We start from the raw sequence: 15291 nt of genomic DNA on the forward strand, positions 1-15291 counted from the left end.
AGTAGTGGTGTGTTTCTATGTGTTCTGTTGGACCTACAGACAGTTAGATTAGTAGTAGTGGTGTGTTTTAATGTGTTCTGTTGGACCTACAGACAGTTAGATTAGTAGTAGTGGTGTGTTTTCATGTGTTCTGTTGGACCTACAGCCTTTTGACTTCAGGGATTCCTCAGAGCTGTAAGACTTGTGACCATGTTGAGGTAAGTCATAATGTCAATTCTTACTTTTACATACCTGCAGGAGTCAGGCACAGTCTCAAAGCCAGGTGTTTACTGACCAACCATTCATACTGGGATATAGACAGTCCTGTGTCCTGCTTGTAGGCATGCAGGATTTGACCTGTTGTCATATTTTGTCATTAGACAGTTTATTTGATAAATCACCAGGATTCCATGTAATATTGAATAAATACATTAGATAAATGACTGTTTATTTAATGGGCCAGTTTCCCGGACACAGATTAAGCCTAGTCCTGGACCTTAAAGAACTTTCTATTGAAACTTCCATTGAGCATGCTCTTTAGTCCAGCACTTGACTCAATCTGTGTCCAGGAAACAGGCCCCATATGTATTACTGACATGCTTGTCCTTGTTCAGGACTCCACACACTGGCTTCAGATTGAACCCTTGACTTCCACTGTCCAGGGAGTGACAATGTTCAGGTAAAATAACTACTTTTAACATTTCATTCCACCTGCTAGTGTATTTCCCCATTACCTTTGGGAATAGTCTTCTAATCCAACCTCTCCATTTGACCATTGACCCTCTCTACCATATCCTGTTGTTGCCCTCAGGCACAGGACACCCAAAGGGAGTTATGAGTGCACAGTGTCTGGGCTCCGCTGGCTGTGTGAGAGAGATGTCATTCTGAAGTATCACTTCAGGAACTGGGAACCCTACAGTCAACTTCTGAAAGACATGCAGTACACACAAGGTGGTCCATTGCTGGACATCACTATGGAGTTAGGTGAACTGGAGGAAGTTCATCTGCCACACTTTGTCTGTTTAGGTAAAACCATATAGAAATAGTATTCAGAAAGACATTTCCATGTAACTGAGTTTCACTTCCTGAATTAATGAATGAACTATTCTGGGAGTTTGAGTTTCCTGTGATCTGTTACTGCATATTCTTTGTGTTTTAGTTGGATGAAAATAATACAATATTTGTCTTTCTGTCTCCTTTTTATTGTGTTGTTCAGGGACCAACCCTTCCCTGAGGAATGAGATGAAGATTCTTCATGTAGAGGAACATGGAGTGTCTTTAGAGGAAGTGCATGAGGTCACCAGATTCCATGCTAAGATTCTCCATCCCAAGTTCTCAGCTGTCTCTGTTATACTGAGCTATATATTTTCTTGGAACGTAGATGTCCACTGTGACGTGGTCCTCTATATGGCAGTAAAAAAGGCAACAGTAGATTCAAGGCTGTACCTGCTCCTCAGAAACTCGAGTCAGAAAGAGGTGAGGCACTATCATTGAAGTGACAACAGTATGTTTAAACTTACAGGAACGGGAGAAAGATCAGGTGTCCAAAGGATATTCAGAATTTCTCCTGTCAAGTCCAAACAGGTCCTTAAAGCTGAACACTTGGTTTGCGCTCAAGAATCCCCACTCCACTTCCATCAATCCAGAGGTGCAGTTTTATCAGACTGAGGACATGAATCTGTCATTGTATATGAATAACTGGAATATCATTCTATTTCTCTCTCTCTCTCTTTTTGTCTGATGTCTCAATCGTTGCACCATATGGCCTCCTACAGAGGATTCAGCTGTTACCTGCAGACACCACACCAAGCTGTTGTCAGATGATTATGGGAAACACAGGGGTTGACATTGAGATGGAGTTAATCGGGGATGATGAGAGGACAGTATGGAAATCAGTGTTATCAAAAGGTAAGAAATACTAGACATGAACAGTATGTCAATCATCAATGTCCTTTTCTAACAGATGCTATTAACATGTTTTATGATATATTCTCTTGTTTGTTTTTCAGATGTATACAGCAAAGACTATCATCCAACAGGTAAGTTTGTTTTTGTGGACGAGGTTTATAAAACGGGTTACAGAGCTAATATCTCTTCAAGAACACTGATGAAGGTCTTCATGAGTCATGTTCAGTGGGGTGATGAAGGTCTTCATGAGTCGTGTTCAGTGGGGTGATGAAGGTCTTCATGAGTCGTGTTCAGTGGGGTGGTGAAGGTCTTCATGAGTCCTTTTCAGTGGGGTGATGAAGGTCTTCATGAGTCGTGTTCAGTGGGGTGATGAAGGTCTTCATGAGTCGTGTTCAGTGGGGTGATGAAGGTCTTCATGAGTCGTGTTCAGTGGGGTGATGAAGGTCTTCATGAGTCCTTTTCAGTGGGGTGATGAAGGTCTTCATGAGTCATGTTCAGTGGGGTGATGAAGGTCTTCATGAGTCATGTTCAGTGGGGTGATGAAGGTCTTCATGAGTCATGTTCAGTGGGGTGATGAAGGTCTGCATGAGTCATGTTCAGTGGGGTGATGAAGGTCTTCATGAGTCGTGTTCAGTGGGGTGATGAAGGTCTTCATGAGTCGTGTTCAGTGGGGTGATGAAGGTCTTCATGAGTCATGTTCAGCGGGGTGATTGGTAAATCACCTTGGCAGCCATTACAGCTGTGCATCTTGGGTAAGTCTCTAAGAGCTTTACACACCTGGATTGTACAATATTAGCCCATTATTATTTTCATAATTCTTCAAGCTCTTTCAAAATGTTGGGGATCATGGCTAGACAGCCATTTTCAAGTCTTGCCATAGATTCTCAAGCAGATTTAATTTTAACTCGGCCACTTAGGAACATTCACTGTCTTCTTGGGAAGCAACTCCAGTGTAGATTTGGCTTTGTGTTGTAGGTTATTGTCCTGCTGAAAGGTGAATTCCTCTCCCAGTGTTTGGTGTAAAGCAGACTGAACCAGGTTGTCCTCTAGGAGTTTGTCTGTTCTTAGCTCCGTTCTATTTCTTTTTATCCTGAAAAACTGCCCAGTATTTGCCGATGTCAAGCATACCCATACCATGATGCAGCCACCACCATGCTGGAAAATGTGGTAGTTACTCAGTGATGTGTTGTGTTGGATTTGCCCCAAACATGAGGCTTTGCATTTAGGCCAGAAAGTGTCTTCCTTTGTAGATGTTTTTTACAGTATTACTTTAGTACCTTGTTGCATATAAGATGCATGTTTTGGAATATTTTTATTCTGTATATTTGTATTCTTCTTTTCACTCTGTCATTTAAGTCGCTATTATGGAGTCACTACAATGTTGTTGATCCATCCTCAGTTTTCTCCCATCACAGACATTTGAAGTCTGTAACTGTTTTAAATTCACCAATGTCCTGGTGACATCACTGAGCAGTTTCCTTTCTGTCTGGGTGGTTTAATATGTAATCCACAGCATAATTATTAACTTGACCATTCTTAAAGAGATATCAAATGTATGATTTGTTATTGTTACCCATCTACCAATCACTGCCCTTCTTTATGAGGCTTTCAGAAAGATCCCTGGTCTTTGTATATAGTTGAATCTGTGCTTGAAATGCGATACTTGACTGAGGGACCTTCCAGATGATGTATCTATGGGGGACAGGTCCACTTTGACATTAGAGTATTTTCAGTAGATGGTTGACAAAACATTACAATTAAATCCATTTTAATCCCACTATTTAACACAATAGAGAAAAGGGTGTGAATACTTTTGCACGGCTCTGTATGTTATGTAGAATAGACAATCGTGTCAGCCAGGGTAGGCGTCAATTCCAAATAAATCCCTCAATTCAGAAAGTAAACTGAAATTATAATTCAATAACTGGAAAAGGGTCATCTATTTTCAATTACTTGTTAATAAACCTAATAGTAAAAATTATTCATTTTAAAAGTGTTTTCAATTTTTTAATTTTTTTATTGACTGACTTGAATTTGAATTGACTACAACCCTGGAGTCAGCTCTATAAAATAAATTAATTTCAGAGGAATGTTAACTGGAGAGACTGTTAGATGTAGAAACAGCTGCTGTTCACCCTAAAGCCATATTCATTTAATTCACCCCCTTTCAGCATTAACACTCCCTGAGATTCCTGCTGAGGAGTTTCTGAAGAAACACTGGGCTAAAATCATTCAGGGAGCCACAAACCCAATGCCAATAGCAGATGATCTGTGGTCAAAGGACATGATTGGTGAAGAAGAGTACTCCAGAATTACAGCTGAAACAACTGAACAGGAGCGAATGAGAAAACTACTGAGATCAGTCCTCCCTAAAGGACCAGAAGTGACGGGAGCTTGTCTCAAAGCTCTCATTGAACATGAACACCATCTTGTTAAGTACTTGAGTGAATCTAGGTAACACAGCTTTCTTCTCTCCCTCCATTGAATATGCGGAATGATTTAAATATAGGTCAAATAAAAACATAGCTATTGTCACGATGTGGCCTTTTGGGTGTATATCGTGGCTGAGCGGCCGTTCATGTGCAAAGGATTAGCATTTCAATGAACAGAATTATCAACTGTGTGTAGTGAATCCATTTTGTCTTTCCCGCTCCTTTATCTGTCTCCACCCCTTTTCTTTGTCTACCAAGCCGTCATACCGGCTTAGCCCACTATGGACTTTTCTATCACTGCATTGTTAGTAACAAATATCTACTGTTTGTTTGTTATGTATTTCTGTGATTATTTAGTTAGTTAGTAAATAAATAATTAAGCTATTTTGTATATTGCTGATTCATTATGGAAACTAGGGTTTGAGCAGATAACCAAACATTTTACAACGTTTGGAATGAGACTAACGAAGGTAACAATTAATCATCGTTAATAGAAGATTATAATTGATCAGATATTAAAATATCTGAAGAGTTATATTCGGGAAATTATAACTCTGTAAATCTCAACATTTTTCCGTGGTGCCCCGACATCCTAGTTCATTAATGTTTACATGATTAGTTTAATCACGTAATAATTAAACCTAGAGAACTGATTTGATAGAAATAAGCCTTCACATTTAATGATAGTCCAGACACGACACTACCCAGATCAAAAAAACTAGAATCAGTTCAGAATGAAGCATGTTTTTGTGTTTCTTTCTGTAATAAATATGCCTTATTATAGTTCTATCATAGGACCATCATCACATCATTATCTCAGGTGTATCATAGGACCATCATCACATCATTATCTCAGGTGTATCATAGGACCATCATCAAATCAAATCAAGTTTATTTTATATAGCCCTTTGTACATCAGCTAATATCTCGAAGTGCTGTACAGAAACCCAGCCTAAAACCCCAAACAGCAAGCAATACAGGTGTAGAAGCACGGTGGCTAGGAAAAACTCCCATGAAAGGCCAAAACCTAGGAAGAAACCTAGAGAGGAACCAGGCTATGAGGGGTGGCCAGTCCTCTTCTGGCTGTGCCGGGTGGAGATTATAACAGAACATGGCCAAGATGTTCAAAATGTTCATAAATGACAAGCATGGTCAAATAATAATCAGGAATAAATGTCAGTTGGCTTTTCATAGCCGATCATTAAGAGTTGAAAACAGCAGGTCTGGGACAGGTAGGGGTTCCATAACCGCAGACAGAACAGTTGAAACTGGAACAGCAGCAAGGCCAGGTGGACTGGGGACAGCAAGGAGTCATCATGCCCGGTAGTCCTGACGTATGGTCCTAGGGCTCAGGTCCTCCGAGAGAGAGAAAGAAAGAGAGAAGGAGTAACTCAACCCACTCAAGTGACGCACCCCTCCTAGGAACGGCATGAAAGAGCACCAGTAAGCCAGTGACTCAGCCCCTGTAATAGGGTTAGAGGCAGAGAATCCCAGTGGAGAGAGGGGAACCGGCCAGGCAGAGACAGCAAGGGCGGTTCGTTGCTCCAGAGCCTTTCCGTTCACCTTCACACTCCTGGGCTAGACTACACTCAATCATATGACCTACTGAAGAGATAAGTCTTCAGTAAAGGCTTAAAGGTTGAGACCGAGTCATTATCTCAGGTGTATCATAGGACCATCATCACATTATCTCAGGTGTATCATAGGACCATCATCACATCATTATCTCAGGTGTAACATAGGACCATCATCACATCATTATCTCAGGTGTAACATAGGACCATCATCACATCATTATCTCAGGTGTAACATAGGACCATCATCACATCATTATCTCAGGTGTATCATAGGACCATCATCACCTCATTATCTCAGGTGTAACATAGGACCATCATCACATCATTATCTCAGGTGTAACATAGGACCATCATCACATCATTATCTCAGGTGTAACATAGGACCATCATCACATCATTATCTCAGGTGTATCATAGGACCATCATCACCTCATTATCTCAGGTGTATCATAGGACCATCATCACATCATTATCTCAGGTGTAACATAGGACCATCATCACATCATTATCTCATTTGTATCATAGGACCATCATCACATTTTTATCTCAGGTGTATCATAGGACTATCATCACATCATTATCTCAGGTGTATCATAGGACCATCATCACATCATTATCTCAGGTGTATCATAGGACCATCATCACATCATTATCTCAGGTGTATCTCACTCCTCCTCCTTCTCCATACTTTCTGATCTCTCTCTTCCCTTCTCCTCCATCCTCTGTCTTGTAGCACCTAATCTGAAGATGCTGAGGTCTGTCTCCTAGTCTGTGGACAAAGACACTTAATCACCTAATCTGAAGATGCTGAGGCCTGTCTCCTAGTCTGTGGACTAAGACACTTAATCACCTATTCTGAAGATGCTGAGGCCTGTCTCCTAGTCTGTGGACAAAGACACTTCTTCACCTAATCTGAAGATGCTGAGGCCTGTCTCCTAGTCTGTGGACAAAGACACTTCTTCACCTAATCTGAAGATGCTGAGGCCTGTCTCCTAGTCTGTGGACAAAGACACTTCTTCACCTAATCTGAAGATGCAGAGGCCTGTCTCCTAGTCTGTGGACAAAGACACTTCCTCACCTAATCTGAAGATGCTGAGGCCTGTCTCCTAGTCTGTGGACAAAGACACTTAATCACCTAATCTGAAGATGCTGAGGCCTGTCTCCTAGTCTGTGGACAAAGACACTTCCTCACCTAATCTGAAGATGCTGAGGCCTGTCTCCTAGTCTGTAGACAAAGACCCTAAGTCAAACAGGGCAGTGGATATGAGTGTTTAAATCAGACTGCTTATAACAGCACCACCTATAGGCTAATCGGTGCCATTATATTTTGACCAACTTACTCACGGCCTCTAGTTTCTGTGTGCCAAATTAGAAAAAGAGTAATCAATGTATGCTGGAGGGAAATCAATCTAAGAATAACAATAGAGGTTCTATTTTAACAAATATTTCTGCTATTTTCACAACCAGAATTATGGGCCCAGTAGGTGGCGGTGGTGCGAAAGGGATGAATAAATTAATTGGAGGTGTGAGGAGGGCTTGGCCACTCACTGGCCAATCAACTCAGTTCATGGCTTAATACTGTATGCCATTGTCTCACGTTCTGTAGGGCTCCCGAGTGGAGCAGCGGTCTAAGGCGTCACTACAGACCCTGGTTCGATTCCAGGCTGTATCACAACCGGCCGCGATTGGAAGTTCCATAGGGCGATGCACAATTGGCCCGAGCGTCGTCCAGGTTAGGGTTTGGCCGAGGTAGGCCGTCATTGTAAATAAGAATTTGTTCTTAACCGACTTGCCAAGTTAAAGGTTAATTAAATCAAATCAAATATTGACGGTCTTTGTGTTGTCATCAACTCCAATCATTTCGGCTGGGGGCACGGAATATTCTCATCCTAGTCCATACAATGTGGATTGATACTACAGTTTATTAAATATAATAGGCTATAACTTCTTTGGGCTGCAAGCCCGAAGCCGGGCACAATATGACAACAGCCACTTCAAGTGCAGGGCGCGAAATTCAAAATATATTTTTTAGAAATATTTAACTTTCACACATTAACAAGTCCAATACAGCATATGAAAGATAAACATCTTGTGAATCCAGCCAACATGTCCGATTTTTAAAATGTTTTACAGCGAAAACACCACATATATTTATGTTAGCTCACCACCAAATACAAAAAAGGACAGACATTTTTCACAGCACAGGTAGCATGCACAAAGCCAACCTAACTAACCAAGAACCAACCAAACTAACCAAGAAACAACTTCATCAGATGACAGTCTTATAACATGTTATACAATAAATCTATGTTTTGTTCGAAAAATGTGCATATTTGAGGTATAAATCAGTTTTACATTGCAGCTACCATCACAGCTACCGTCACAAATAGGACCGAAGCAGCCAGAGTAATTACAGACACCAACGTCAAATACCTAAATACTCATCATAAAACATTTCTGAAAAATCGATGGTGTACAGCAAATTAAAGACAAACATCTTGTGAATCCAGCCAATATTTCCGATTTTTTAAGTGTTTTACAGCGAAAACACAATATAGCATTACATTAGCTTACTACAATAGCCTACCACACTACCGCATTCATTCATCAAGGCACGTTAGCGATAGCAATAGGCACGTTAGCGATAGCGAATAAACCAGCAAAAGATATATAATTTTTGACTAACCTTGATAAGCTTCATCACATGACAGTCCTATAACATCAGGTTATACATACACTTATGTTTTGTTCGAAAATGTGCATATTTAGAGCTGAAATCAGTGGTTATACATTGTGCTAACGTAGCATATTTTTCCCAGAATGTGCGGATATTTTTATGACACTCACATATTCTGACCAAATAACTATACATAAACGTTACTAAAAAATACATGTTTTACAGGAAATGATAGATACACTAGTTCTTAATGCAATCGCGGTGTTAGAATTCTAAAAATAACTTCATTACGACATCCAGCTTAGTTATAGCGAGAGAGTACCCAAACTCTGGGCGCAAACTACTAGTACAACATGTTCGACAGATATATGAAATAGCATCATAAAATGGGTCCTACTTTTGATGATCTTTCATCAGAATGTTGTACAAGGGGTCCTTTGTCCAGAACAATCGTTGTTTGGATTTAGAATGTCCTCTTCTCCAGTCAATTAGCACGGAAAGCTAGCAAAGTGGCGCGAAGCTCTCCTTCCTGAACATACGCAGACAAAGCAACACGCCTAACGTCCCGAAAAATTTTCAATAATCTAATAAAACTATATTGAAAAAACATACTTTACGATGATATTGTCACATGTATCAAATAAAATCAAAGCCGGAGATATTAGTCGTCTATAACGACAGCTTATCAGAAGGCAATACCAGGTCCCTTCTCGCGCTCTCCAGAAAACAGGAAACTGGTGACACGTCATACAAAGAGCTTTTATTCGACCCCAGATCAAGTTATACACTCCATTTCTTCTCTCACTGCCTGTCGACATCTAGTGGAAGACGTATGAAGTGCATGTATACTGATATATATCAAGGACATTTATAGGCAGGCCCTAGAACAGAGCATCGATTTCAGATTTTCCACTTCCTGTCAGGAAGTTTGCTGCAAAATGAGTTCTGTTTTACTCACAGATATAATTCAAACGGTTTTAGAAACTAGAGAGTGTTTTCTATCCAATAGTAATAATAATATGCATATTGTACGAGCAAGAATAGAGTACGAGGCCATTTGAAATGGGCACCTTTTATCCAGGCTACTCAATACTGCCCCTGCAGCCCAAAGAGGATAACACCAGTAAAATAAACAAGTTGACTGTCAACATTGTTGAAATGTGCTTCAATGAGTACAGGCCTATATGTCTTTATGTAACAAGGTTAGTTGTGTTTCCACTTGACACTGCAGAAATATGTATTGTTTATTTATTTTTATTTTTTAGGTTTTGCTATTGGTTGGTTCAAAACAAATGTCAATAAGGTGTTATACCATTGGTCATGCTGTCAGATAGGGGAAGATAGCGGAGGTAAATGAGTTCCCAGTCTGATATTGACATGCCAACGAATCTGCAGCCATCAACGACAACGAGCCTGGTCATCTGATGTGCTTCCTGTCTGTGGAGAATAAAATAAAGATCAACTGGGAGCTACTTTTCGTTATTACACAACGCAAGAGAGACTATGATGACATCTGTTACATTTACACATCACACCTCAAATATAAAATACTAGGCTCCTGTAAATTGCATTGCATGTGTGAAGCACATTCTCAAGAAGCAAGAATACAGCCTATGGCGTTATGGCGTTATGGCGTTATACAGGGCGTTTGGAAAGTATTCAGACTTTTCCCACATTTTGTTGCGTTACAGCCTTATTCTAAACTAGATTACATTGTTCCCCCCCTCATCAATCTACACACAATACCCCATAATGACATCACAATACCCCATAATGACATCACAATACCCCATAATGACAAAGCAAAAATAGGTTTTTTGAATTTTGGGCAAAATAATTTTGGGTTTGATCCAAGGCTGTGTTGCAGCTGGCCGGGAGCTCCAAAGGGCGGTGTAGGTTAGGAGAATTAACATAGCAGGTTAGGAGAATTAACATAGCAGGTTAGGAGAATTAACATAGCAGGTTAGTAGAATAAACATAGCAGGTTAGGAGAATAAACATAGCAGGTTAGGAGAATTAACATAGCAGGTACGGAGAATTAACATAGCAGGTTAGGATAATTAACATAGCAGGTACGGAGAATTAACATAGCAGGTTAGGAGAATTAACATGGCAGGTACGGAGAATTAACATAGCAGGTTAGGAGAATTAACATGGCAGGTTAGGAGAATTGACATGGCAGGTACGGAGAATTAACATAGCAGGTTAGGAGAATTAACATGGCAGGTTAGGAGAATTAACATAGTAGGTTAGGAGAATTAACATAGTTGGTTAGGAGAATTAACATAGCAGGTACGGAGAATTAACATAGTAGGTTTGGAGAATTAGGTTATGAAAAGGGTTAGGGTTAGCTAAAATGCAACAAATTTCAACTTTTGAAGTTAATTTGACAAAAGCTGTATCCCTTCTAGCCATGTTCTGTTTCCTCCGACACATTGGTACGGCTGACTTCCGGGTAAAGTGAGCAGTGTGTTAAGAAGTTGGCAGCTTGGCGGGTCATGTTTCGGAGGACACATGTGTCGTGACGTTGTATTAGTTAATGTGGCGACTGTTGCTCATCGAATGATTACAAGTTTCTAATTACGTGATTAACTGAATCAAGCAATTATTAACTCATTAACCTGGGGCACCATGGGAAAACTAGTTTTTATTGAGTTTCTATTTCCCAAATTAACTCAAAGAATATCAGAATATCGATTTTACCACAGCCGCTAATTAACCAGTTGCCTCTAACAGTCTCGTTCTGAACGTCGTATAGCCCGGGATTCTGCACGGACCCGGGTCTCACTAATGAATTCGCACCACACCAATCTTAGTTGAATGTTTATTTACTAAAAAGCTAAAATGATGATAAAAGATACACATACACAAAAACACATTCTAGGCTATTGATTAGAACTTAGTATAACGGGCCAACACACTAGGGCGCGTGTTACCCAAAATGGGGATTTAAAAGAGAGAGAAAGAGAGAAAGTACACAAGAGGAATATACATTTGGGTGAAATTGTCAGCTATGCTCATTCTAACCCTAGCCTTGCCCCAAACTGCCGCTGTTATGAGTCAGAATATAATGATGTAATTACCCACGTGGACCGATTTTCCCACGTGGACCGTTCAAGCTGCTCAATGACGCACTTCTCCTGCGCACCTCTCTAGGTGTCCTCACGATGTCCGTGTCCTTTGGCTTTACTGGCCTGTTCCTTTGTCCTCGCTCTGGAAGGGGTCTTCGGAGGACAGATAGCTCTGTAGCTCAGAGCTCACAGCGTAAAGATGAAAGAGTGTAGATACCACGATTCGATGGGGAGTGAAGGCTAGGTGGTTCGGCTTGTATTCACCCGCTTAGACACCGCTACTCATCCGTAGCTTGGGTAGAAAAATATTTATTTGTCTTCAAACTTGTTGCGTTTTGGGTTCGTTGACCTTTTAGACCTTTGGCTGCAGCTCGGGTCACTTAGTCTAATCTGTTAATTCTGCACTCACAGGTTTTATACCCTCGGGTCAGAAGTGGGCGTAACCGCCTTCAGGGCAATTCTCTGGGCGTGCCAAGTTTAAGGGGCAAGGTATAGATTTTACTCAAATCCAATTTTAGACAACTAACTTCACATTTCATCTCTACCGAAACATTCTATTTGATTTCGACATTTTCCACACAATTTACAATGTATAAACATCAAGCATATACGAGGAAAACTCTTAACGTTACAATGTTTTCATAATAACGTCATCTATTAACCTTTAATAACAAAACAAAAATGACATACATTTTCATATTCCATCTATCGTCATGACCACCATTGTAGTTGACGGAAACCATTGTTCCAAAGTCCCTTTATTGCATGTTTACAGTTCTGAGGCTGGTTCTCCATAGTGAGAGGGAAGGGACAAGGGAATGTTGTCCGTGGTCTCAGAATTACCATGGGTGTGAGGGGTCATAAAACCCCCACATCTTCAGACCCCTAGATCTCTCCTCCTCTGTTGGGGTTGAGAGATAATCTGTAGGGTTGTGGTCTCCTGTAACCTGACCTGATCAGGACAGTCATGACAGTCCCCCTCTGGTAGGTTCAACTTGGAATGATTCTGCATGTTGCAACCCACCATAAGAATGACCATCGGATGTCCTGGTTTGTGGATCATCATAGCAGTCGCCCCCCCCCCCCCCCCCCCCCCTTGGTGGTTCACCCTGGTAGGATTTCCGCAAGCTGCGGACCAAAGTGCAATCAAGTCAATGTCATTTCAAACTTAAATCATTGATTTGAACCAATGTACTCTCAAGCAAACATACATTAGAATGCTTTGTTGCTAGCTTTTCCTATGTTATTCAGTCACCAGAAATTAAATACTGGGCAGCAGTCTGAGGAGAATCAAGACTCTGCAACTCAACTAAAAGACATGCTGTTTTCTTGGCTCCGTGTTCCGGCCCGTCATCCTGTTATCCCGGCTAGTGGATCTAGGCAGTAACTTGGCAGACGTTAATAACGCACAACACTCAGGCAATACATCATTACATTTCCTCCCCAAACGAGCAGCATTGGGCTCTACTGTTTCCTAAGTGTCAAAGGAAATTAAACGAAAAATTGGAATAAAAACATAAAAGTATACAAAATGTGTTTACCACACCCTAATCATCTGATTTGGACTATGTCCTATATATGTCCATGGTCTTGGCTAAATGACTCTATCATGGCATTGTCTCTAATGTCCTGTCTAGGGTGATCCTACTTGCAGGTGGGTAGTTAAGGCACTTGGAAAAACTTGGCCCCTGAAGGCCAAAGCTTACATTGGGCACATTACTGGGCTGACCTAGCGAGTTCAGGAGAGGAGGCTGGGACTGGGTCCCCAAAAGGGCTTTCAGGATCTATTGCCGACTTTCCAAAAATTGGGATCGCTTCCGTCCCACAGGTGATCCTAGTATAAGACCTCATTAGGTCTTCCATTGCACGTGTGCGCCTGTGTACGTAGTAGGTGCACACGCCAAGGGAAATAAGACCAAGGATTATGGTAACAGTCAGGATAGTTTTGTTCAGGAGAGTAGCGTGTGTGTTGACCACCAGCATAGTGTCCTGGAGAGACTTTCCCACATGTTGCAACTTGAGGGCCTGTGCCTTCATCTGCTTCTGGATAAGTGGCATCTCTTCAGTAATCTCCCTAACATTCCTCTTGACTGTGGCTAGACTGACTGCGTTGATGGCAGTGGTGCCTAGGGCAAATAGTGACCCTACGGCTGCCCCTATCGATAGTAGGGCCCCGACGAATCGTTTCTCTCGCCTGGGCTCGGCTAGTTCTGACTGGGTTACTGTGAACTTTTAGAGTTGGGCCAACATATGGGCAGTGTCTAGCTGGGCGTGCTTAATTGCCTGGCTGGTCCAGTCAGCCCCGGCCCAACTCAAATGCGCCGCAGGTGGAATGTGTTGGCGGTACACATTCTCTGCATCTAGGCGGACATACACTCTCTGCGTGTGTACTCTGCAGTTAGTTATGAGGAGTCCTGGATCGTCGCGGAGAACGATTCCCGTAGGAGGTCCGTTCGTGATTACGTCTGCTGGGTTGGTTTTGACCAGGGCGCAGAGTGTCAGGATCAGCCAAAGGAACTCCATCCTACAGAACCGCCTAATCAGAGATTGTTGGATTATTTAAGTTTTGTTTTGGTAAACTATTATTTAAGTTTTGTTTTGACAACTATTTTTCTGGTTTTGTTTTGAAACAGTACAGCGCAGGACGATATCAATAGTGTCAACAGATGTGTATCTGGTAGCTGGGAAGAAAATAAGAGATTTTAGGTGCAACGTACTGATCCCCTGGGAGGGATCAGCTGAGGGTACTTAAGAATTTTCTTAGTACCTCTGACTTTGCTAGGTTTTATCTATTCGGTGCTGGCTAGCACCCCTTCTATTCACATGGGGGGAGTGTACAACTTGATTTGGTTCCGGTGGACCCACTTTAATGTGGCGATTTGTCGACCTTTGTTGATTCTGATCTGGTAAGCTACAGGTGATAGCTTCACCAGAATCTCGTGTGGCCCCGTCCAGTGGGGCAGGAACTTTCTTGCAACGCCCACGGGTTTGGCGTAGATGTAGTACCACACCTTATCCGCGACCTCGAACACCTGGTGTGAGGCCTTTTTGTCATAATAGGTCTTGTCACCTTCTGCACTTCTTTCCAACTGTCCTTGAGCATACGCAAAGGTAGTCTGGAGATGGTTCCCCAAGTCGGTCACGTATTGATGAGCCGTGTAGGCGGTGGCTGCGGCGACATCTCCCGGTTGGTACAGGAGATGCAGTGGAAGTGTCATTTGCCGCCCCGTCATCATCTCGAAGGGTGTTATTCCTGTAGACCTGTTGTAATTGGGAGTAATTACATACTCCCAAGAAGCTGCGCACCTCGTGAAGGTTCGTAGGTGTTTTGATGTTGCGGACAGCCTGGATTCTGTTCGACTGTGGCAGGATGCCCTCGGCACCCACCAGAAGCCCAACGTAGTTTACCTTGGTCCTGCACCATTGTCCCTTCATGATGGCCAACTTAGCCCCATGCAGTCCCGAGTTGGGTGAGAACGTGGTCCATTTCATTGAGGTGATGTGACCAAGTCTCACTTCTCATGAGAACGTCGTCCACGTAGATTATCGTCCCCCTAGAGGCTGCGTCTGGCATTGCCATGTGCAGGAAGATGTTGAACTCTGAAGGGGAGTTCGCATACCCGAATGGGCAGCGATTGAGCGTAAAG

General features: G+C 42.0%; 1 protein-coding gene and 1 long non-coding RNA gene across 2 annotated transcripts; both read left to right on the top strand.

Annotated features, from left to right (window-relative positions):
- Positions 1-384: 384 nt before the first annotated feature.
- On the top strand, positions 385-1473 carry LOC129844048 (NACHT, LRR and PYD domains-containing protein 1 homolog). The gene is made up of 3 exons (XM_055912430.1): positions 385-658; positions 791-1005; positions 1196-1473. The coding sequence occupies exons 1-3, from the start codon at positions 510-512 to the stop codon at positions 1471-1473; spliced, it is 642 nt and encodes a 213-aa protein (XP_055768405.1). The 5' UTR covers positions 385-509.
- A 40-nt stretch (positions 1474-1513) lies between these two features.
- Positions 1514-2044, top strand: LOC129844047 (uncharacterized). The gene is made up of 3 exons (XR_008757894.1): positions 1514-1627; positions 1755-1887; positions 1989-2044. It is a non-coding gene; the product is annotated as an uncharacterized LOC129844047 (long non-coding RNA).
- Positions 2045-15291: the final 13247 nt, after the last annotated feature.

This window comes from Salvelinus fontinalis, unplaced genomic scaffold (assembly GCF_029448725.1).
Source record: "Salvelinus fontinalis isolate EN_2023a unplaced genomic scaffold, ASM2944872v1 scaffold_0168, whole genome shotgun sequence".
Classification (NCBI taxonomy): Eukaryota; Metazoa; Chordata; class Actinopteri; order Salmoniformes; family Salmonidae; genus Salvelinus; species Salvelinus fontinalis.